General features: G+C 41.2%; 1 protein-coding gene, 6 non-coding genes and 4 pseudogenes across 7 annotated transcripts; 10 read left to right on the plus strand and 1 right to left on the minus strand.

Annotated features, from left to right (window-relative positions):
* The first annotated feature begins 38 nt into the window (after positions 1-38).
* LOC148920762 (5S ribosomal RNA) lies at positions 39-153 on the plus strand (annotated as a pseudogene).
* A 556-nt stretch (positions 154-709) lies between these two features.
* Positions 710-828, plus strand: LOC148920763 (5S ribosomal RNA). Its single transcript, XR_016123479.1, has one exon. It is a non-coding gene; the product is annotated as a 5S ribosomal RNA (ribosomal RNA).
* Positions 829-1,384: 556 nt separating this feature from the next.
* LOC148920764 (5S ribosomal RNA) lies at positions 1,385-1,502 on the plus strand. The gene has a single exon (XR_016123486.1). It is a non-coding gene; the product is annotated as a 5S ribosomal RNA (ribosomal RNA).
* Positions 1,503-2,054: 552 nt separating this feature from the next.
* Positions 2,055-2,173, plus strand: LOC148920765 (5S ribosomal RNA). Its single transcript, XR_016123480.1, has one exon. It is a non-coding gene; the product is annotated as a 5S ribosomal RNA (ribosomal RNA).
* A 554-nt stretch (positions 2,174-2,727) lies between these two features.
* On the plus strand, positions 2,728-2,846 carry LOC148920766 (5S ribosomal RNA). Its single transcript, XR_016123482.1, has one exon. It is a non-coding gene; the product is annotated as a 5S ribosomal RNA (ribosomal RNA).
* A 534-nt stretch (positions 2,847-3,380) lies between these two features.
* Positions 3,381-3,498, plus strand: LOC148920767 (5S ribosomal RNA). The gene has a single exon (XR_016123491.1). It is a non-coding gene; the product is annotated as a 5S ribosomal RNA (ribosomal RNA).
* A 551-nt stretch (positions 3,499-4,049) lies between these two features.
* LOC148920768 (5S ribosomal RNA) lies at positions 4,050-4,166 on the plus strand (annotated as a pseudogene).
* A 203-nt stretch (positions 4,167-4,369) lies between these two features.
* On the plus strand, positions 4,370-4,487 carry LOC148920769 (5S ribosomal RNA; annotated as a pseudogene).
* A 1,065-nt stretch (positions 4,488-5,552) lies between these two features.
* On the plus strand, positions 5,553-5,670 carry LOC148920770 (5S ribosomal RNA). The gene has a single exon (XR_016123490.1). It is a non-coding gene; the product is annotated as a 5S ribosomal RNA (ribosomal RNA).
* A 566-nt stretch (positions 5,671-6,236) lies between these two features.
* LOC148920771 (5S ribosomal RNA) lies at positions 6,237-6,353 on the plus strand (annotated as a pseudogene).
* Positions 6,354-16,872: 10,519 nt separating this feature from the next.
* LOC103332268 (uncharacterized) lies at positions 16,873-23,512 on the minus strand. The gene is given in 4 exon segments (XM_008234993.2): positions 16,873-17,770; positions 17,772-18,380; positions 19,289-20,867; positions 22,963-23,512. Coding segments are annotated over 4 exon segments (3,120 nt in total). The 5' UTR covers positions 23,336-23,512; the 3' UTR covers positions 16,873-17,211.
* Between the last annotated feature and the right edge of the window lie 1,884 nt (positions 23,513-25,396).

Raw genomic sequence — 25,396 nt, forward strand, 5'->3', positions numbered from 1 at the left:
CGACATGGCTTATATAGTTTTAGGCGTTATAAGCTAACGGATGCGATCATACCAACTCACATGCACCGGATCCCATCGAACTCCGGTTAAGCGAGTTTGGGCGAGAGTAGTACTAGGATGGGTGACCTCCGGGAAGTCCTCGTGTTGCATCCCTTCTTTTGTCTTTTTGACGCTTTCAATTGTCGTGGGCGTTTGCTTTCTGTCGTCTTATTCATCCGGCTGCCTTCGTTTTCCCACGGCCCCTAAGCCCTAAATCGGGTTGAACACTCCTAGAGAATCCCGGGATTAACAACGGAATTCAAATGGGAAAATGACAAAGTTTACAAAAACTGAATTTCGCGCTAGTAAACGATGCGGATGCCCGAAAAAGCCCATAGGTCATGGCAACGCGATGAGTTTTGCTCGTGGCGCCGTTCCTTCAAATCGATCGCTCGTGGGCCTACTCGAGGCCGACCCGATATGCGGTTTGCCCGATTCGCCGTTGCACGCGCGTCGCTCCAGCTCCTCTTGAATTGCTTCCGCCCTCTTGTCCTACGCCACCCCGAGGAGCTCGCCTCCAATTAATCGGGCACCGGAAAGGAACGAAACGAAAAATCATGGGACCGGCGCAAATTATTGGAATTTTTATTTATTTTCTTCTTTTGGTTCCCGTTGTCGTTAGGTAGGGCTTACGACATGGCTTATATAGTTTTAGGCGTTATAAGCTAACGGATGCGATCATACCAACTCACATGCACCGGATCCCATCAGAACTCCGAAGTTAAGCGAGTTTGGGCGAGAGTAGTACTAGGATGGGTGACCTCCTGGGAAGTCCTCGTGTTGCATCCCTTCTTTTTGTCTTTTTGACGTTTCAATTGTCGTGGGCGTTTGCTTTCGTCGTCCTTATTCATCTGCTGCCTTCGTTTTCCCACGGCCCCTAAGCCCTAAATCGGGTTGAACACTCCTAGAGAATCCCGGGATTAACAACGGAATTCAAATGGGAAAATGACAAAGTTTACAAAAACTGAATTTCGCGCTAGTAAACGATGCGGATGCCCGAAAAAGCCCATAGGTCATGGCAACGCGATGAGTTTTGCTCGTGGCGCCGTTCCCTTCAAATCGATCGTCAGGCCTACTCGAGGCCGACCCGATATGCGGTTTGCGCGATTCGCCGTTGCACGCGTGTCGCTCCAGCTCCTCTTGAATTGCTTCCGCCTCTCCCTACGCCACCCCGAGGAGCTCGCCTCCAATTAATCGGGCACCGGAAAGGAACGAAACGAAAAATCATGGACCGGCGCGCTGCTGAAATTATTGGAATTTTTATTTATTTTCTTCTTTTGGTTCCCGTTGTCGTTAGGTAGGGCTTACGACATGGCTTATATAGTTTTAGGCGTTATAAGCTAACGGATGCGATCATACCAACTCACATGCACCGGATCCCATCGAACTCCGAAGTTAAGCGAGTTTGGGCGAGAGTAGTACTAGGATGGGTGACCTCCTGGGAAGTCCTCGTGTTGCATCCCTTCTTTTTGTCTTTTTGACGCTTTCAATTGTCGTGGGCGTTTGCTTTCGTCGCCTTATTCATCTGCTGCCTTCGTTTTCCCACCCCCTAAGCCCTAAATCGGGTTGAACACTCCTAGAGAATCCCGGGATTAACAACGGAATTCAAATGGGAAAATGACAAAGTTTACAAAAACTGCGAATTTCGCGCTAGTAAACGATGTCGGATGCCCGAAAAAGCCCATAGGTCATGGCAACGCGATGAGTTTTGCTCGTGGCGCCGTTCCTTCAAATCGATCGTCAGGGCCTAATCGAGGCCGACCCGATATGCGGTTTGCCCGATTCGCCGTTGCACGCGCCGCCCAGCTCCTCTTGAATTGCTTCCGCCCTCACGCCACCCCGAGGAGCTCGCCTCCAATTAATCGGGCACCGAAGAGGAACAAAACGAAAAATCCGCGGGACCGGCGCGCTGCTGAAATTATTGGAATTTTTATTTATTTTCTTCTTTTGGTTCCCGTTGTCGTTAGGTAGGGCTTACGACATGGCTTATATAGTTTTAGGCGTTATAAGCTAACGGATGCGATCATACCAACTCACATGCACCGGATCCCATCAGAACTCCGAAGTTAAGCGAGTTTGGGCGAGAGTAGTACTAGGATGGGTGACCTCCTGGGAAGTCCTCGTGTTGCATCCCTTCTTTTGTCTTTTTGACGCTTTCAATTGTCGTGGGCGTTTGCTTTCTGTCGTCATTCATCTGCTGCCTTCGTTTTCCCACGGCCCCTAAGCCCTAAATCGGGTTGAACACTCCTAGAGAATCCCGGGATTAACAACGGAATTCAAATGGGAAAATGACAAAGTTTACAAAAACTGAATTTCGCGCTAGTAAACGATGCCGGATGCCCGAAAAAGCCCATAGGTCATGGCAACGCGATGAGTTTTGCTCGTGGCACCGCTTCCTTCAAATCGATCGCTCAGGGCCTAATTCGAGGCGGACCCGATATGCGGTTTGCCCGATTCGCCGTTGCACGCGCTGCCGCCCAGCTCCTCTTGAATTGCTTCCGCCTCTCCCTACACCACCCCGAGGAGCTCGCCTCCAATTAATCGGGCACCGAAAGGAACGAAACGAAAAATCCATGGACCGAGCGCTGAAATTATTGGAATTTTTATTTATTTTCTTCTTTTGGTTCCCGTTGTCGTTAGGTAGGGCTTACGACATGGCTTATATAGTTTTAGGCGTTATAAGCTAACGGATGCGATCATACCAACTCACATGCACCGGATCCCATCAGAACTCCGAAGTTAAGCGAGTTTGGGCGAGAGTAGTACTAGGATGGGTGACCTCCTGGGAAGTCCTCGTGTTGCATACCTTCTTTTTGTCTTTTTGACGCTTTCAATTGTCGTGGGCGTTTGCTTTCATCCTCTTATTCATCCGCTGCCTTCGCTTTCCCACGACCCTAAATCTAGAGAATCCCGGGATTAACAACGGAATTCAAATGGGAAAATGACAAAGTTTACAAAAACTGAATTTCGCGCTAGTAAACGATGCCGGATGCCCGAAAAAGCCCATAGGTCATGGCAACGCGATGAGTTTTGCTCGTGGCGCCGCCCTTCAAATCGATCGTCAGGGCCTACTCGAGGCCGGACCCGATATGCGGTTTGCCCGATTCGCCGTTACACGCGCGTCGCTCCAGCTCCTCTTGAATTGCTTCCGCCCTCGTCCTACGCCACCCCGAGGAGCTCGCCTCCAATTAATCGGGCACCGGAAAGGAACGAAACGAAAAATCCGCGGGACCGGCGCGCTGAAATTATTGGAATTTTTATGTATTTTTTCTTTTGGTTCCCGTTGTCGTTAGGTAGGGCTTACGACATGGCTTATATAGTTTTAGGCGTTATAAGCTAATGGATGTGATCATACCAACTCACATGCACCGGATCCCATCAAACTCCGAAGTTAAGTGAGTTTGGGCGAGAGTAGTACTAGGATGGGTGACCTCCTGGGAAGTCCTCGTGTTGCATCCTTCTTTTGTCTTTTTGACGCTTCAATCGTCGTGGGCGTTGCTTTCGTCGCCTTATTCATCCGGCTGCCTTCGTTTTCCCATGACCCTAAGCCCCAAATCGGGTTGAACACTCCTAGAGAATCCCGGGATTAACAATGGAATTCAAATGGGAAAACGACCAAGTTTACAAAACTGAATTTCGTTAGTAAACGGTGTCGGATGCCCTTAAAAGCCCATAGGTCGTGGCAACGCGATGAGTTTTACTCGTGGCGCCGTTCCTTCGAATCGATCGCTCATGGGCCTAATTCGAGGCCGACCCGATATGCGGTTTGCCCGATTTGCCGTTGCACGCGCTCGCTCCAGCTCCTCTTGAATTGCTTCCGCCTCGTCCCTACGCCACACCGAGGAGGTCGCCTCCAATTAATCGGGCACCGGAAGGAACGAAACGAAAAGATCGGGACCGGCTGAAATTATTGGAATTTCTATTTTTTTCTTTTGGTTTCCATTGTCGTTAGGTAGGGCTTACGACATGGCTCAAGCGTGGCTTATATTATTTTAGGCGTTATAAGCAAACGATGCGACCATACCAACTCACATGCACCGGATCCCAGCAGAACTCCGGTTAAGCAAGTTTGGGCGAGAGTAGTACTAGGATGGGTGACCTCCTGGGAAGTCCTCGCGTTGCATCCCTTCTTTTGTCTTTTGACGCTTCAATCGTCGTGGGCGCTTGCTTTCGTCGCCTTATTCATCCGCTGCCTTCGCTTTCCCGACCCCAAGCCCTAAATCGGTTGAACACTCCTAGAGAATCCCGGATTAACAACGGAATTCAAATGGGAAAATGACCAAGTTTACAAAATGAATTTCGCGTAGAACGATGTCGGATGCCCAAAAACGGATGCAATCATACCAACTCACATGCACCGGATCCCATCGTAACTCCGGTTAAGTGAGTTTTGGGAGAGAGTAGTACAAGGATGGGTGACCTCCTGGGAAGTCCTCGTGTTGCATCCCTTCTTTTGTCTTTAAGACGCTTCAATCGTCGTGGGCGCTTGCTTTCGTCGCCTTATTCATCCGGCTGCCTTCGTTTTCCGCGACCCCTAGGCCCTAAATCGGGTTGAACACTCCTAGAGAATCCCGGGATTAACAACGGAATTCAAATGGGAAAGTAACAAAGTTTACAAAAACTGAATTTCGCGCTAGTAAACGATGTCGGATGCCCGAAAAAGCCCATAGGTCATTGCAACGCAATGTGTTTTGCTCGTGGCGCCGCTCCTTCGAATCGATCGCTCAAGGGCCTACTCGAGGCCGGACCCCGATATGCGGTTTGCCCGATTTACCATTGCACGCGCCGCTCCAGCTCCTCTTGAATTGCTTCCGCCCTCTGTCCCTACGCCACCCCGAGGAGCTTGCCTCCAACTCACATGCACCGGATCCCATCGAACTCCGGTTACGCTAGTTTGGGCGAGAGTAGTACTAGGATGGGTGACCTCCTGAAGTCCTCGTGTTGCATCCCCTCTTTTGCCTTTTGACGCTTTCAATTGTCGTGGGCGCTTGCTTTCCGTCGCCTTATTCATCCGCCGCCTTTGTTTTCCCACGACACCCACCCCTAAACCCTAAATCGGGTTGAACACTCCTAGAGAATCCCGGGATTAACAACGGAATTCAAATGGGAAAATGACCGAGCTTACAAAAACGAATTTCGCGCTAGTAAACGATGTCGGATGCCCAAAAAGCCCATAAGACATGGCAACGCCATGAGTTTTACTCGTGGCGCCGTTCCTTCAAATCGATCGCTCATGGGCCTAATTCGAGGCCGACCGGATATGCGGTTTGGTCGATTTGCCGTTGCACGCGCGCCGCCCACCCTCTTGAATTGCTTCCGCCTCGTCCTACGCCACCCCGAGGAGCTCGCCTCCAATTAATCGGGCACCGGAAAGGAATGAAAACGAAAAACCGGGACCGGCGCTGCTGAAATTATTGGAATTTTTTTTCTTCTTTTGGGTTCCATTGTCGTTAGGTAGGGCTTACGACATGGCTCAAACGCGGCTTATATACTTTTAGGCGTTATAAGCTAACGGATGCGATCATACCAACTCACATGCACCGGATCCCATCAGAACTCCGAAGTTAAGCGAGTTTGGGTGAGAGTAGTACTAGGATGGGTGACCTCCGGGAAGTCCTCGTGTTGCATCCCCTCTTTTTGCCTTTTGACGCTTCAATTGTTGTGGGCGCTTGCTTTCGTCGCCTTATTCATCCGCCGCCTTTGTTTTCCCACGACACCTACCCCTAAGCCCTAAATCGGGTTGAACACTCCTAGAGAATCCCGGGATTAACAACGGAATTCAAATGGGAAAATGACCGAGCTTACAAAAACTGAATTTCGCGCTAGTAAACGATGTCGGATGCCCGAAAAAGCCCATAAGTCATGGCAGCGCAATGAGTTTTACTCGTGGCGTTGTTCCCTTCAAATCGATTGTTCATGGGCCTAATTCGAGGCCGACCCTGATATGCGGTTTGCTCGATTTGCGTTACAGCGCTGCCGCCCAGCCCTCTTGAATTGCTTCCGCCCTCGTCCCTACGCCACCCCGAGGAGCTCGACTCCAATTAATCGGGCACCGGAAAGGAACGAAACCAAAAACCACGGACCGGCACGCTGAAATTATTGGAATTTTTTTCTTCTTTTGGGTTCCATTGTCGTTAGGTAGGGCTTACGACATGGCTCAAACGTGGCTTATATAGTTTTAGGCGTTATAAGCTAACGGATGAGATCATACCAACTCACATGGACCGGATCCCATCAGAACTCCGAAGTTAAGCGAGTTTGGGCGAGAGTAGTACTAGGATGGGTGACCTCCTGAAGTCCTCGTGTTGCATCCCCTCTTTTTGCCTTTTTGACGTTTCAATTGTCGTGGGCGTTTGCTTTCCGTCGTCTTATTCATCTGGCCGCCTTTGTTTTCCCACGACACCCACCCCTAAGCCCTAAATCGGGTTGAACACTCCTAGAGAATCCCGGGATTAACAACGGAATTCAAATGGGAAAATGACCAAGTTTACAAAAACTGAATTTCGCGCTAGTAAACGATGTCGGATGCCCGAAAAAGCCCATAAGTCATGGCAGCGCAATGAGTTTTACTCGTGGCGCCGTTCCCTTCAAATCGATCGCTCATGGGCCTAATTTCGAGGCCGGACCGGATATGCGGTTTGCCCGATTTGCGTTGCATGCGCGCGCTCCAGCCCTCTTGAATTGCTTCCGCCCTCGTCCTACGCCACCCCGAGGAGCTCGCCTCTAATTAATCGGGCACCAAAAGGAACGAAACGAAAAACCGCGGGACCGGCGCTGCTGAAATTGTTGGAATTTTTTTCTTCTTTTGGGTTCCATTGTCGTTAGATAGGGCTTACGACATGGCTCAAACGTGGCTTATATACTTTTAGGCGTTAGTTAGAGGGATTGGAAGAGTCACAAAAAAATTCTTCCTTATCTGCAACTACATTGATACTATTACTTGGACAGTCAGTTTGTGTCAACCGCCAATAAACCATCCAGTCGGAAATCACTTCTTGCCGACTTGTTCCTTGTGTATATATAGGATAGGACATTAAGTTGCACAACAAGTGCAAAAGAAGAAAACGAGAACGAAATAGTGGTAGAGAGAAGTAAGAAAAAGAGTAGGAGACTGAGTTTGTGAATGTGATGGAAAATTTTGGAAACACCTTGCAATTCTAGCAAGAAAGTTGGTATAGCTTTACAAATTGGTTACGTCATGTGAGCAGGAGATGGAACTTTAAGTTTTCGTCTTATTGACACATCTTCTAGCAAGCAATTGTTTAATAAAGTTTTTGATAGAATGAGTTAGTGGGCAAGAAAATGACTAAACCAATTGAGGCTGAATTAGATGAAAGTGATAGAGCTTTATTCACTGTAAAGTTGTAAGATTTTGGTTCTATTTTTATAAGAGAAGTTTAATTTAAAACCATGTTTCATCTTCTTTTTATTTTATTTTATTTTAGTTTTTATTTTCTCACGCACCAGGTGCGAGATTTCCACCGAACCCCTTCTCTTATAAAAATAGCTCCAAAATGTTACAACTTTACAATGAATAAATAAAGCTCTATTACTCTCATCTAATTCAGCCTCAACTGGTTTAGTCCTTGTCTTGCCCACTAATTCATCTGAAAAATTAAACAGGGTGAAGGATGAGCAACCATTGCTCAGTAGGGTTATGAGACCTTACCATAGTAGATTGATATAACTAAATTAAGTGACATGCAATCACACAACCAAAATATCACATTATTAATAATAATGCATGAACAAATGCTCTTGATCTACTCCCGTTAATTCATATAGCTGGACAAGCAGACCTGTACATCCCATACCATGCTTATACCACTTGGTCCTGAATGCCCATTTATATGAACATTCTCTCTCTCTCTCTCTCTCTCATGTTGCATGATAAGTTTAACCTTTTGAGTTGTCTGTTGTACCAAATCAAGTCCTAACAATATAGTTTCTCCTACTTCAGTCCAACATACAGGTGACCAACAAGGTCTTCCATATAAGGCTTCATAAGGTGCCATTTGAATGCTAGATTGATAGCTATTGTTGTAGGCGAATTCTACCAACACCAAATGATCTTCCCAACTTCCCCCAAAATTTAGAATACATGCTCTTAACATGTCCTCTAAAATTTGAATGGTTCTCTCTGACTGTCCATTAGTTTGGGGATGAAAAGCATTACTAAAATTTAGTTGCGCACCCAATGCTTTCTGTAAACTTCCCCAAAATTTGGAAGTAAACTTGGAATCTCGATCTGAAACAATTGAAATAGGAATCCCATGTAATCTTACTATCTCTCGAACGTAAAGCTTTCCAAGGTTTTCAGTTAACTCTGTTGTTTTGACTGGTACGCAACTAAATTTTAGTTGCTCTGGAAACATACTTTTCTCTTCTCTTCGAGATACACGGGATATGTGAAAGGTATAATTATATCATGTCATGGAAATTGGTCAGAGTTGTTGGAAAAGAGGGTAATGGAAATAGTCTTCTGTGTAGTTGAGTCTAACTCTTGTTTGGTACCACGTCTCAGGGATCCCATAATGCAGATGATTTTTATTGGGTGATTCAGGACTGGCGAAAAGGAGTTAGAAAAGATGACTAACAAAAGGGGAGTTATGGGATGATTGAAATGGGTGTTAGTTCATATAAATGGGTATTCGGGACCAAGTGGTATAAGCATGGTATGAGACGTGCAGGTCTGGTTGTCCAGTTATATGAATTAACGAGATACATTGGTGATGCTTTAAATAGTTACATTGTCGTGAGATACATGAGATATGTGAAAGGCATAATCATATCATGTCATGGAAATTAGTCGGAGTTGTTGGAAAAGAGAGTAATGGAAATAGTCTTTTGTGTAGTTGAGTCCAACTCTTGGAAGGTAACAGGTCTTAGGGATCCCACAGTGCACATGATTTTTATTGGGTGATTCGGGACTGGCGAAAGGGAGTTAGACAATATGACTAACAAAAGGGGAATTATGGGATGATTGAGATGGGTGTTAGTTCATATAAATGGGCATTCAGGACCAAGTGGTATAAGCATGGTATGGGATGTGCAGGTCTGCTTGTCCAGTTATATGAATTAACAGGAGTAGATGAAGAGCATTTGTTCATGCATTATTATTAATAATGTGATATTTGGTTGTATGATTGTATGTTACTTAATTTAGTTATATTAATCTATTGTGGTAATGTCTCATGTCCCTACTGAGCTGTGGTTGCTCACCCCTCACCTTGTTTAATTTTTCAGATGAATTAGTGGGCAAGAAAAGGACTAAACCAATTGAGGCTGAATTAGATGAAAGTGATAGAGCTTTATTTATAGTAAAGGATTCATCGATTTTGGATCTATTTTTATAAGAGAAGTTTATTTCAAAGGGCGGTAACCAAATGATTCCCATAATAAATAAATAAATAAATCTTTTATTTTATTTTAGTTTTTTTTTTTCACGCACCGGGCACGGATTTTCACCGACCCCCGGATCCGGGCGTGATGAATGGTATCAGAGCATAGGGATTGACAACCTTGGGAACTATGGCACAAGATTGTGAGCATATAGGTTCGAATTTAAAAAAGTTAATGACAAAGATCTTTAGGAGTAGATTTTCTTAATTAAGTGTTAGTAAATTTCGAGGACGAAATTTCTTTTAAGGAGGGTAGATTGTGAAGACCCATATTTTTAAAAATATATGAAGAATAAATATTTTGATGCCTATTTAGTTATATATATTTAAATTAGTATGCTGGAGGTGGTTTTTTTCCTTTAAATTAGTTGATGCATTACCATGCATTTGGACAGCTCATGCTTACAATTTGGTGACTAGGCTTTATCTTAGCTTGAGGAGGGGTTTATAAGTTCAATAGGTGGCATAGCATTTGGAAATATATCTCCTGGCATTGACACATATCAGCTTATATAAAAGAGTAGCAACCAAGTTATCTTTTTAGATAAGATAATGGCCTTTGTTACCGTCATCTCATCAACTATAAATAGGAGTGTTAATAAGGAAGAGATATCATGCAACGTGAGAGAGAGAGAGAGAGAGAGAGAGAGAGAGAGAGAGAGAGAGAGAGAGAGAGGATGAAATTCTTGGAGGAGGTATAGGACTTAGCTTGTGTTTTCTTAACTTGGAGCTACCTTTGGAAACAAGGTAGGGATTTCTTGGAGGCTTTTACGGGGATTGTTCTAATTAAATTTCATGAGCTCTATATTATGTGTGATATTGTATAATGTTCTTGATAGGTTATTTACTTATTGTGAACTATTTGAATAATGTTGGCATAATTATATCATGTCATGGTTGGAGTTGTTGGATTGAGAAAATAATGATGGAAAATAGGGTAATGGAAATATTCTTTTGGGTAGTTGAGTCTAACTCTTTGCAAACACCAGGTCTCAGGGATCCCACAGTGCACATGGTTTTCATTGGGTGATTCGGGACTGGCGAAAGGGAGATAGACAAGATGACTAACAAAAGGGGAATTACGGGATGATTGAAATCAGTGTTAGTTCATATAAATGGGCATTCGGGACCAAGTGGTATAAGCATGGTATGGGACGTGCAGGTATGCTTGTCCAGTTATATGAATTAACAAGAGTAGATGAAGAGCATTCGTTCATGCATTATTATTAATAATGTGATATTTTGGTTATGTGATTGCATGTCACTTAATTTAGTTATATCATTCTACTATAGTAAGGTCTCATGTCCCTATTGAGCAGTGGTTACTCGGTGAAAACACCGCGCCCGATGTGTGAAAAAAAATAATAAAAAGAAGATGAAACATGGTTTTAATTGTAAAGTTGTATGATTTTGGAGCTATTTTTATAAGAGATGTTTATTTTAAAACCATGTTTCATCCTAGCTCCACCTTTTACAAAAATCAAATCCGTAAATGAAACCTAATCTCAAAAACAGGATGAGGTGTGCTGAACGACTGACCCAATTTCCACTTTGGAATCCGGTCGAAACTGCTTAAAATCGACACTGTAAACGTGGGTCGAATGACTAAAATGTCCTGAAAACAGAATACAACCGAGGGACTCGATTCGTGGCTACACCTGATAATCAGAGGCGCCTACGCACCCTTTCTCGAGGATCAAGCCACACGTAGTTCTTTCCTCTGTCCGGACCTATAACTGGTTTGTTTTATCTGTAGAACCTTACTCTAGGGCTGACATTTCTGGAGTATCCGGGACTCCGTTTTACGATCTATCAAATACCATACGATCCTGGGAAAGTCTAGATTAACATACTTGGAATAAACTACGATCCAACGGTTCAAACGTATTGAACCCGGAAATCGTATAGTAGGCGAGATCCGTTCGGGGTTCAAACGATATCCGAATTAAGATCCACAAAATCCCACGCGCTCGTGAGGACTAGGAGATCATTCTAGGACTGACTGTGGTCTCCACCCTACTGCTCATGTGCCGCCCACGCGCCGGCAGCGCGTGGTGCCTAAAGCGATAACGCTTCGCCGGAAAAATCTCAACATCTCGGCTCAAGACTCCTATCCTAGGTAAAACACCCTATTTGGAGCCACTTTTGTTCTTGGACCTACCCCAAAAACTGGCCGGAAGTGGCCGGAATCTCAACCCGAAATTCGGCTAAACTTTGGATCCAAGATCGAGTTATCTACGCTAGAAATTTCTGAAATCCTACCCAACCAGAAGCTAGGGCTCGAGAAATAGATGAGTTTCCATACCTGGATCACCGGAAATGGTGGCCGGATGAGGGAGAACGAGCCGGCGAAAGTTTACAAAAAAACTGTCGAACATGGCCTGTTTCGCGGCTGTTTCCGGAGACTATGGCGGCAGATAGAGGCGGCGAAGGGCTGAAGTTGGAAGAGGGATGTTTGTTGGTTCGTCTGGCACTGGTCTTGCCTGAATCGGAGGTCGGAGCTGAGAGAAAACAGCTCCCAAAGTCGGCTTGTCCTCTGCCGAAAACCAGAAAAATCTGGGTTTATAAAATCTGAACTTCAAAATATTTACGGTTATGCCACTGAACTTCTTTTGATCGTAACTCCTTCGTTAAAATTCCGATTTGAGTCCACTACATGTCTACGAACTCGTTTCGTCGCGCTCTACACAACAGTACAACTAAAATCCCCAAATTCCTTCCTGGTCAAAAAGTCAACTTTTAAACTAATAAAATATTCTAGGGGTATTTTTGTCTTTTTCTCAAATAAATTAATAATTAAATATTAATTTTGGGTTTGGGTTATTACAATCTACCCTCCTTACAAAAATTTCGTCCTCAAAATTTACTTTCCCTCTAACGGAGGGGAGTGAGGGTACTGGACCCACAACTGCTACTCGTTTGCAACTATAAGTCTGAGTATCTGCATCTATAATTCAAATAATAAAATCCGAGAGCAACCTATTTATATCTGTCTACCCTCACCTTTTCGAGTGATGGGTACTAAGCCTACATCTGTTACCCGGGGTTCTCAAGTCTGTCCCTCTAGTACTGTACTCACTACTTGCATCTCAATAACTGTATCTATAGGGTAATCAATAAAATCTGAGGGCCACACATTTATATCTGAATACCTGAGCTGGCTTAAGGAAATATAAAACTCTGAAAAGATCTGCTAATTTACTGAATTTCTGATAGACTTAAAACTCATGTTGCCCTTAATCTGATGATCACTAAAACCCTTTTTCCCTCTGAGTATCCGACACTGGCTAATGTTGGGCACAAAAGACTAATTTGCCCTTCTTAATTGTAATTAACTGAAATGCAAGTGCGACTTCTACCGAAAATTCGCAGAGCTTCCTCTGTAAACTGAGCATTCCCAAAAATATTCGGCCTGTAAAATAAGGATATATATTTATATAACTCATCTGCCAGGATGCATTAAATCATATCCAAATAATCAAGCAACATAATATTTTGGCCTCAGGCCACAACAATTCAAATAAATCAATCTGCTAATAAAATTCATCTCAACTTCTTGATCAACGAAGATACTCTGGCAATTCAACATGCTAACTTGTGCATTCTTATTCATGCATGACTTATCAAATAATAATTCTACTGAAAAATACTGAATGTATAACTCATCATGTTCGTAATTCGGCTGGACTCGGAGACATCCGGTCAACTCGATCTGCAATTCTAGCTCCCACGGTCCGGATAACTGTAAGATTCGTAAGGCAACATATTTAATATCATATCCAATAATAACAATTAAAGTCATAGATAAATTAAAACAAACTGGATTAAGAGAAAATAGGCAAGCTCTGAATATCTTTATATCGACCTCACTTAAGATTTATAAATAAACATATATGTGTATATATATATATATATAGTGCTTGTAAAACAATTGTGATACTGAAGCAAATAGTGGTAACTGTATAAAATCCTTAATTTAGTTTAAAAGTATCTCAAAACTTAAATTCTCTCCACCTAGGCATACCCCCATATCTGATCCGTCACATTCGATAATCAATTCCTGGCAGGTCTCGGTGACACAAAGTCAACCCGAGCCGCAAATCGCCAAGATTCGGGGACCGTAGTCGGCTGATCCAATCGGCAGGTCTCGGAGACACCTCTCAATCCGAGCCGCAAATTGGCACCACACGGTCAGCGCCCCGAACTCGTGGGGCAAAATAATCGATCAGACACTGCACCGCACTGCTCAGCGTCCCTCAACTCGTGGAGCAAAATAACTGTCTCAAGGCAACTGGGGGTATCCTATGGTGGGTTTGAAAACCATAATATGTTATTTACATAAACTTTCAATAAACTGGTTTTCCACTGAACATAAAATATATCCATATATATATATACACACACACCAAAATCTGATGAAAACCAAAAATTAAATTTCTTCCTTTTCAACCCCTGAATCTATGCATCAATTACTTAGCTAGTTGGTTAACCACCTTACTCTCTGCTGAGCATATCATTCCAATAAAAAAATTTATACCCTTACAACACAATTAATCACATGAACAAATATAAAGGTGATGAATAAACCGATAATTAAATACTGATCTTGCTAAACCTCAGTTCTCGACATATAAGCATATAATAACATGTATAACAAGTTTTTCAACCTCAACAAATTTTTCAAATCCTTCTGGATATCTGTTTTCTCAGTCACACCAATGCAGTAAAATAAAATAACATAATAAAATAACAATTGAAATAACAATTGGAAAAAAACAACCTAATAATTGTCCAAATTCTGAAAATACGGATGCATAAGTAATGCAGTGTCTACAGGAAGTTAACCTAATGCTCGATACCAATTGAAACGACTGACCCAATTTCCACTTTGGAATCCGGGTCAAACTCGCTTAAAACCGACACAAACGTGGGTCGTAAATGACTAAAATGTCCTCAAAACAAGAATAACAAAGCGAGGACTCGATTCGTGGCTGCACCGATAATCCTCGTACGCCTTTCGAGGGATCAAGCCACACGTAGTTCTTTTCTCTGTCCGGACACATGAATCGGTTTGTTTTACTATAAACCTTACTCTAGGGCTGATATTTCTGGAGTATCCAGGACTCCGTTTTACGATCCAAATACCATACGATCCTGGGAAAGTCTAGATTAACATACTTGGAATTAACTACGATCCAACGGTTCAAACGTATTGAACCCGAAATCGTACAGTAGGCGAGATCCGTTCGTGGTTCAAACGATATCCAAATTAAGATCCGCAAAATCCCACGTGCTGGTGAGGACTAGGAGATCATTCTAGGACGACTGTGGTCTCCACCCTCTGCTCACGTGCCGCCCACACGCCGGCAAATGGTGCCTAAAGCGATAACGCTTCACCGGAAAAATCTCAACATCTCGGCTCAAGACTCGTATCCTAGGTAAAAAAATCCTATTTGGAGCCACTTTTGTTCTTGGACCTACCCCAAAAACTAGCCGGAAGTGGCCGGAATCTCAACCCGAAATTCGGCTAAACTTTGGATCCAAGATCGAGTTATCTACGCTAGAAATTTCTGAAATCCTACCCAACCAGCAGCTAGGGCTCGAGAAATAGATGAGTTTCCATACCTGGATCACCGGAAATGGTGGCCGGATGACGGAGAACGAGCCGGCGAAAGTTTACAAAAAAACTGTCGAACATGGCCTGTTTCGAGGCTGTTTCCGGCGACTATGGCGGCAGATAGAGGCGGCGAAGGGCTGAAGTTGGAAGAGGGATGTTTGGTGGTTCGTCTGGCACTGGTCTTGCCTGAATCGGAGGTCGGAGCTGAGAGAAAACAGCTCCCAAAGTCGGCTCGTCCTCTGCCGAAAACCAGAAAAATCTGGGTTTATAAAATCTGAACTTCAAAATATTTACGGTTATACCACTGAACTTCTTTTAATCGTAACTCCTTCGTTACAATTCCGATTTGAGTCCACTACATGTCTACGAACTCGTTTCGTCGCGCTCTACACAACGGTACAACTAAAATCCCAAAATTCCTTGCCGGTCAAAAAGTCAACTTTTAAACTAATAAAATATTCTAGGGGTATTTTTGTCTTTTTCTCAAATAAATTAATAATTAAATATTAATTTTGGGTTTGGGTTATTACATGTGCTTAGGCCTGCAAGGGCCTTGGCCCTCCCAAAATTCTGAAATAACATATATATTGCCTTTGCATTGTACAAGTTAGGACAATATATATATTAAATTAATGCTTGTGGCCCCCCACAATAAAAAGAATACGAATTTATAAATAAACCCAATCCTAGACATGTATTTATAAAAAAACCCAAGCACTATTTAAACATAGAAACACAACCAAAATAAACTCCAAAGTCAACTTTTTGGGTGTGTTTATAAATGGGTTTTGAGTGTGTGTAATGATGGGTTTTGGGTGTGTTTATATGTTTAAATAGTGCTTGAGTTTTTTTATAATTTCAACCTCTATTTTGTGTGTTTTAGTGAAACTCCCTGAAAAGAAAGAGGGATTTACATTTCCCCCTCCAACTAAAAGACTCTTTCCTTAGCAATATGGCAAAGTTACTCCTAGATTCTACCAACATAATTAATAAAAATTAAAAGAAACAGCCAATCAAATCTTTCTTTCACAAGTATATTTAAGAAAATATGAAATTAAAGATAATCGGTTATTTATTTATTTACAAGCTTAACACTGGGAAAGAAATCAACCTTAAACCCTAATATATTGGCCCCTCCACACATAAAATCTTGGCTCCGCCACTGCTCAAAAACATGATGCATGACCAGGATTACATCACTTATAAGCAAAGTCTTAAATATCGATATTATCGCGATATGAAACTGAAAAATAAATGAAAATTGTTGAAAAATGACAGTTTTGCGCCCAAGGGGACTCGAATCCCTCTCTCTCAATCCTCCTACTAAGCTTTATCCAACATGCTGCAGACAAGTTTGTTAATAAAGCTACGATGTGTAATATTTATATGGTCTTTAAAATTTATACAAGCTAATATTATCTAGGATAAATTTCCATTTAAAAAAAAAAATCCCTAATGATAAATTTAGGCATATGTTTAATGTTATTTATTATTTTATTATGAAGTTGTATTTTTTTGTTTTTGGTTATATATTATGAAGTTGTATTATTATTCATTATTGAGTTTTAATATTGTTCATTATATGTGATACTAAGTTTTAACGAATTCTTTCTATGTGGTACTAAATTACTCATATATTTTATTTTTGTTTTTTTTTTTCTAAGCTCATATATATTATCATATGTAATATATTGTAGTAAATTATTATAACTAAAAAATTATGGTGTGTTTAATAAAAAAATTATGGTGTGTTTAATTTTCTTTCATTAATTACTACATATTTTCTAAAGACAGTATTTGTCAAGTCGCTACATAATCAACTTAAATCACTCAAACCCACCATGCCATGCATTTTATTCTAATTTTTTGTGATAAAATAATAGACAATTGACTAAATAAACATCCTCTAAAGTTACAATAAAAATTTCCAAGTTTTTCTCACAATTTCAGTGATTTTTATTCAATTTTTATCGATATCGATATTTCCTCGATATTTCCATCAATACATCCGTGTTTTTAGACCATCGATATTTCCAAAACTCTCGATATTTTAGACCTTGCTTATAAGTGCTCAAGTTCCACATTTCCTAGTATTCCAAACGTAGAAGATAAATGCTTCATTGACTTGCTCTCGCTCTTAATTATTTAAACCATCTAGCTCCTCATACTTGGCTTACTTGATTTCTTCAAGCTACCTAGTATGCCATCAATTAGCTTGTCCTTGTTATCACCAGAGTCTGGAACAAAAGAGTAGTTCTTTTGAGGTCTTTGTTTCCGGGCATGGTTTCCCAAAGAAGCACCACTCATGGTGCCAACTCCAGATGAAACAGATAGCTTAGAAACATTTGTGGAATCAACCAACCCCTCAAAATTCTCTGACATGTCCTTGCTACTTCCACCATCCTTACCGCTGTACCACGAGTCAAGGATCTGCAATAGGGAGCTATCTTCCTTGCTCACTCTGGCCGCGCCTTCTCCTTCTGATTCAGTTAATGGCGAAGTCTCTCCTTCTGAATCTGACAAGTCATCTGAGAGGGACGGTTCATAATCAAAACCTCTTGATCCTATTGCCTTCCTTCTTGATGCTACTTCCACTTCATTTTTGTTCGATGTGTTGGTGACAGGGCCCAGCTCTTCCCAGGGCGAGTCGCTAACATCATCCTTGCTTGACACATCAGATAATTCACTATCTGAATTAGCCACTGTACGACTGAGTATGTTTTTGGATATTGGGAATAGAAGTGTCCATAGCAAACATTTTTGGAGTCTTACAAGCAGGAATGATGTAAGAGGACTCTAGTTTAACTCCAGGCATCGTTTGCAACAGGGATGCCAACTTTTGATAACCAAGCATAGGCAAATCAAGGTGGTAGCCGTATCTATCAAGAAACAACTTTTGGAATAAGGCCATGTTATATCCTTCTGGGTACTCTTTCAATATCTCATTTACAAGCTTTTGACAGTCTGCTATTATCTCACTTCTACAACTGTCGGAGGGTTTCTTTTTAATGGCAGGTAGTGAAACTCCACTACGAGGAATATTCCGACATTTTTCCTCTCCATCATGCTCTGGTGATCTCTGTATGTCATGCAGTGATGGTTTATTCAAAAAGATGGATCTCAACCTATTTGTAACATTAGAATGATCTAGAGAACTCTTTCCATCACAATGGGTGAGTTTGAATGGCGACGTCTGGGAGGGGTTTTCTTCCACCCATTTCTTTTCTGACATTAACAAATCTACCAAGCGAACGAGATCACCTTTGTGGAGAGATCTAAGAAACAAAGGTCCTTCCTTTTGAAGATTCAGTGCCATATGTTCCCTGTAACAATTGAAGACACAAGGATAACATTACGATACAAGTTTAATAGCAACTTCCTATGAAATCAAGTTTAAACAATACTATCAAAGAATATCAGCAAAAGAATCAATTTGGGTTCAACTGTTACCAATGACCGGATATTTGAATATCAACTTCAGTATGAGCAAGGATCATTGAGAACTGTTTAAAACTACAGGAGTGTGAAAAGTAATTTGAAAACAATATGGGCGTTTAAAAGAACCTAACTTCAGGTTTCTCATACTTTTTGCAATCTCGAAATGGACTGATCAACCTTGTATCCTCAATGAAAGACTACACCCATAATTAAATTCTATTGGACCTCCTTGAAGCAATTCATTTAACTCAACTTCAAAATTTTCTGGCTTGTGGACAAATTCAGAATGGATCCTTTTTTCCTTCTTGATTTTTAATTTGAAGAAATTATCTCAGTTATTTTCATTCCAACGGATTATAATACATCCAAGACTTTTGAAGGGTTGAACTTTCATACATACACATACATATAAGGAAATTTTATCTTTCCAAACTTACAATTTGAAATTTGATTTCAGTCTAACAAAATACAGGCCAGATATCTAGCAAGAGAACATTACCCAATGTACGCACACATGCATGCATACATACAGCAACATATATATGTATTAAATTACAAAATTAAGGACCTAAAGAGCCAGACAAAAAATCAAGAAACAACTTAGAGAATCCCTAGTTCTAGAGTTGGACAGAATTATCTGTGACGAAAAAAAAAAGGAAGTTGGGATCACTTTTTTTAATCATAAAAAGAATTCCATAACACAGAGAAACACAAACGTGAAGAGTAGAACTGGGCATGTGTATGTGTTTCCATAATTCACAAAAAATAAGAGAATAAAAACGGTAAATGCAACCTGGTCCTCGATTTGGAAACAATAACTGATCCTTTAGGTGTGTCCATGAAAGATTCCATGCCGCCCCAAAATGAATCCGTCAAAAAGAGCATGTGTTCCTGAGAGTGAGTGTTCATCAGGGTTGGTCTGTCACAGGATTGATCACTAAATTTATCAGAGCTTGGGATACTTCTCCGGAATTTACACCAGTTTACTATCTGACCAAAAATCCCTCGACTTGTTCTTGTCGCAGTTTCGTTGTCCTTATCTGATTCATTATAGGATGAAGAAGATGAAGTAGGAGGTGCTTGATCAACAACCTGACTCATTGATCCCACAGACTTTTCCTTGTCTTTTCTTTGTCTAGAGTTACCAACAGAAGTACACTGTTTCACTGGGGGGGTGTCATCGTCTTCCTTCTCAGTGACATTATCAGAAGTGTAATGTTTTTCCGGACTGTCATGACTTCTAGTCGGACTGTCATGACTTCTAGTCCCTGAAACATTATCACTACAGCCAAACCATTTTCTCCAAATCCTCTTAAAATAACCCACCTCAGATGCAGAATCTTGTGCAACCACCGGAGGAAAATGAGGCTCAGTATCTAAATTTTTAGCCACTTCGACAAACTTCTCATCAATGGGCACTGAAGCCTTCACATTATCAGGGGAAGGAGTAGACAGTGACTTCTCATCAAGCGGAGAAAGATGTGGTTTTGCTGAAGACTTCACATTCTCAGGGGAAGGAGCCAATAGTGACTTCCCATCTGACTTAGGGGAAAAAGGCAATTGCAATTCTATAGGGTCTCCCACATTTGGTTCATGGGATGTAGGTGATGACAACTTTCCATTTGTACTCATATTAATAGATTTGTCTTCATAATCTAACTGTGAAGCTAAACTGAGATCCCAGCCTCCATTATCACCACTGGACTCTGTGGACATACCTACATTGGACTGACATGGTTCAGATGATTTTGTGCTTCCACCATGTACAAGAAAGTTTCCATCACCTACTGATTGGAGCTTTAAAATATGGGGCATTGATAAAAGAAAGCGGGAAAACTTTTTATACCCATAGAAGTCTCTATCTAAACTCATATTACATTTTCCAAGCTCCATGCGAAGGTCTGTAGTGGAGATTCCTTTAGGATGTGAGTTCAATATCTGACGAATTTGCTTCATGACCGTATTTGGAATTGGACGAGGCTTAGATTCTGAACCAGGTTCAGACAACTTCTCAGTCTGTGAACGTGCTGGCTGCTCAATGACTGAGTATGGGTCTTCAAGAGGCACCTTGTAATGGCCATACCAAGAACCATAGGGACCATCAGGTGGTTGGTTAAAATACTTTCCAGTGAGGTTTTCACCTGTAAGCAAAGCATGCCATGGCCACATGATACTTGCAGCACTACAGAGGACACCAGGAGCATTTTCTGGACTTGCTAGCAATATATTGTAGTTGTTTAATCTTAACCTGTGCAAAATGGTAGCAAAATCCCTGTCACCAGAAATTAAGAAAAGATGTGCTGGTGGGGGATTTTGAGAAACCCAATGCATAAGATCTACAAGAAGAGACCTATCAGCACTGTTCTTTCCACCTGCACTAACAAAAACATGTGCAATATAATATGGTTAGGATACAAGAAAAAAGTTGTATACTTGAATGTATGTCTATGCGCACAGACATACATGGGAATGCCATGTTAAACACATTTCACGTTGAAATTTTATTTTGAACAGCAAATCCAGTAGTGAACTTTACTTCAGAAGGTACATTAAGCATTTACCACCAGTATGACATCTTGCATAAAATGATGACAGACATAAAACCATGTGTGAAAAACTTATATGTTTGGCATAAAACTTTTGTCATCAGATATGAAAGGAAAAGTACTCATGACCTGTATTCAATATCTGGAATTTTATTGAAACTATTAGTAGATAAAACACCTTCTTTACTAAGAACAACAGCATGAGAGAAATTTTCTTCCTTACTTCAATTGCAAGTCACATATCTTAAAATGTTCTCTCCAATAAACAAGCAATGACTAACTTTGAATACAAACGAGCTCAAAGATAAAAGCAAAAAATTAAATAATCCGTCATGTACAAGGATCCTAGATTTATATTCAGCATATTATAGTATAGCATACTGTCCAAAAGAGTTGCATGCGGATCAAAGGCAATAGTTGCAACACTTAAAAGAGGTCATATACTTCAGACCCTTAACCAAATTCATGAATAATAGAATACTAGTATTAGTTGACAATCTCAAAATTAACAATATGTTTGATATTTGACTATTGGAATGTTTATAGCTATAACTATAAATGGATGAAGTTTACAATGATTAGAGACAGTCAACCTCAAGATCTGCAACGGTTAAATATAGCTATTCTTCATACTGGCAAGTACAAATACCCAAGTCCCCATTTGCGGACTTGAGAGAGAACCCTTGAGAAAACAAGCCTTGAACACTTCATTCATACAAAGGGGAGATTAAATTTGAACATCTATTAACTTTATTACATATTGTGATGTGAGCATCAAAAGGAAAAAGAAAATTATTGCTCCAATTGTGCAGCAATGCCAGGTCAATGCTACATTTATGCATTGTTAGACGGATAGCCATATCTAGATTTTTTCTTTTTTCCTTCAATGTTCTTTTGATTTCATAAATTTAGGGACTCATAGTTATTTTGGTTTCCCAATTAAGTCCTATTTTCTGTACTATGTTTGTGTACCTCCCCACCTGTTAAATAAAAGTGATAAAACTACATAGTGTTAGAAACCCCTCCTCACTCTCTGCTTGAATTATCGCAAGATGATAAAGAGGGCCGCACTGGGCCAAGAATAATTTTCTGTAGCTGTTCTATTAGGGCTTGGCCTCCCTGTAACCAGAAAAGAAAAAGATCCAATCATAGAGCACTAGAGGCTACTATTACATATATCTTATGCTATTGAATCTATATGTACTGGTTTGTTTCCTCGCTGGAGGTACAAATTTCTTTCATCCAAGTTATAGCAACCAAAATAAGTCAAAGTGGATTATCTCATTTTTGTTAGCCAACAAGAGACTCTAAACGCTTATGCTGTTAGGGACTAGGCAACCAATGTGCAACCACAAGTTTTGAAGATGAGACCTCAGCCTTCAACTTGCAAGCTAACAAAGTGCAGCCCCGTTGGACATGTGGAGAAGCAGACAAAAGCAGACAGAGAAAAACATAAAGATTTAGCCTCAGACTGCACCTTCCAAACTAACAAAGTGGGACTACAGTTTTAACTAGAGCTCTAATACCATGATAGACAGCCACTGGACCCTCAAAAAATTACACCTTTAACTGCTTAACTGCGTTCTCCTTTAGTGCTATGATTGGTCACTCTGTGCAGCCATAACATGTTTTTTTTTTTTTTTTTTTTTTCATAATACTGTATATAACCTTATCATCCTTGAAAGACCAGATACACAACTGCAGTCACGCAGTTACTTTATATACAATTTTCTCACGCATTCTTCCACTTAATCAACCCCTATCACACCACTTGCACTCACACGATACAATTACAGATGTACACGTATGAGTATAGGTTACTTTATTTCAGCACTGCACCACATAATTCCCAACTTCAATTCATTTGCAGTAACTTTTAAGTTGTAATTAAATAATTCACAAAAGGAAAAATGAGACTAACCGTGAGGAACGTGAGTAAGATTGACCCCGGTAGACGACAAGGCCTCCTGGTTGGCCCTTGATAGCTGCAACATGTCCCCGAAAGCCGTGATCTGAATGGGGCCCTTTATCCCACTGGTCCTGATAGCCGTGGTGATCGCATGTGATACCTTGAACACGTTGACGCCGGCCGGCAAATGGCAGTTCTCAAAGTCCCACCAAACCGAAATCCTCACGTTCCGAACCTCCTCATCGTGACGTCTGAAAGAAGAGTGACTGTGAAAATGGTGAGCTGACGAAGAGGTCGAAAAGTGAGAAATCTGAAGAAAAGGAGGAGGAGGAGATAGCGAGGAGGAAGAGAAGTGGTAGAGGGTTCTTGGAGAGATGGGTCTCATGGTGGGTGGGATGAGAATTAGGGTTAAGATTAGGCGAAAGGGTTTTGGGGTGGAAATGACTGAAATGAGAAATGGGTTCTATCATTTCATGGTGATTATTTGGATTCGGGAGTTGGGAAGAAAAAATTTGAAGGTTCACTGAGAGTCTGAGAGTGAGGGTTTTAGGGTGGAAGAGGAAGGCGATCTAAAACCTCTTGGCACGTGCTATGCACATGGTTGGGCTCTAAAAAGATTGCGTGTCACGGGCCCCATGTTCATATATTTCTGAGTTTTGAACGGCCAGACTATAATGAGGGGTAAGTTATAAGGGGTAAGTTATAAGGGGTTCACTTTATAGTCATTGGATCAATCCAAGGGCTGGGGAGAATTGGGATAAAGTTGTGCAATCGGGTAGGTGAGGAACCCAAACCCGAATTTAATATCCAGCAATGAAGTTGGTCCCAACAAAAAAAAAAAAGAGAGGCAAGTTCGAAGTTTGAGCAGAAAAAACCCATTGATCTCAAACTCATAGTGAGAGAAACCGCTAAGCTCGAGAAGCGGTTGAAGGCAGCGGGCAACAGCGGCGGTTGAAGGCAACGGCAACGACGGTTGAACGCAACTCCACTATCTAAACCGTGAAAAAGTATTTATTTTGAGTGGAAGGAGCAAAGGCGTGGATTCTGAAACAGTAAAAAGACGAAGCAGTGGAAGGGAAGGAGAGAAGCCGTATTCGTTGGAAGTGATAGGTTCCATTTGTGGAGCAAAGCCGCACAAAGACCCAACACAGACACCTTGCGATTGTTCAATAACCAGCATTTGGTGAGTAATTTATGGAATTTGAGTTTAGGGTTAGAGTAACCGTTTTCCCCAATTTGTACCATGAATGTTGTTAGATTTGGCATCTCTTCTTTGTGCTTCACTTGCATGTTAATTTTTGCTTGGGTATATGTTAAAAAACGAATGAATATAAAGTCAATAACATGTCAATAACATGTCAATAATGATATGAATAAGGTAATGGTGTTGAATTGGAGGAGGCCCTCAAAACCTTCCACATTTGAAGCAGTGCAGAGTGCAGATTATCTCTCTGGAGCTAGAATATATATAATTTTTGAAATAAATATTATTTCCGTTGTTACTAAATTTGCCTGTTAAAAATGAGAACAGATAATAATAAGCTCATGAATAAAAGTGCAAAGCATTTGAAAAAATGTTGATCTATGAGCGATTATGGTGGTGAAGAAAAAGCTAGAAAGAAAGAAGGATGTGGCAATGGCTTAGCGAGCAGATAGCAGAGCAGATGCTTTGCTTTGCTTCCTTCCACCATCTTTCTCATTTATTTATTTATTTATTTTGTGTTGTGTATGAAATGACAATAATTGTCATGTGTGTGAAGTCTGAGAACTTGCCTAGATTGCACTCACACTCACTCATGTATCAACCATTGATTGGAGTTTGGATCCATAAATAAAACACATGCTAGTGCTTGTAATTCACAGAATCATTGCATTAACAGGTATTTGCACAAAATATGTCATATTGCTTTGATGATGTTAAAGCTGTGATCGATAATCCCTATGCGCATATACTTTGTAAAATTTGTAATGTCTTTGGTTGACTAGTTGTGTAAATACCAATGTGATTGTGCAAATACGTGGTAGTATATGTGTTCACGTTATTTCATCTTGTATTTCAGAAATGGGATCAACGTTGGTGGTATGGCGAGTCGAGGCATATTCCTCACGGGTGAACAACTGCTCACATGCAAATTCAGCCCTAGCTGTAATTCGAGCGAAGTTGAGTGCCGAACAATTAGAACAATTCAAGACATCATGCTTTGGCCATCTTCTGAATATAGATAAGATTCAGTTTAGCGGGCAGATTGTGCATGGGGTTGTGTTGCGTAGAGTAGCGGGGCAGGTGTGAAAGACTTGGATGGACTGAGTTTCTTAATAGGGTGCGACGTTGCTCAGTTCACTCGTCAGATTTCTGTTTGATCTCGGGCTTCATTTTGGGGAAGTTCCTGAAGTTTCCAGTGGAGAAAGTGATGAAATTAGACTTCAGAAAAGATATTTTATAGAC

Source organism: Prunus mume, linkage group LG1 (genome assembly GCF_029339155.1).
Source record: "Prunus mume cultivar Tortuosa linkage group LG1, ASM2933915v1, whole genome shotgun sequence".
Lineage (NCBI taxonomy): Eukaryota > Viridiplantae > Streptophyta > Magnoliopsida > Rosales > Rosaceae > Prunus > Prunus mume.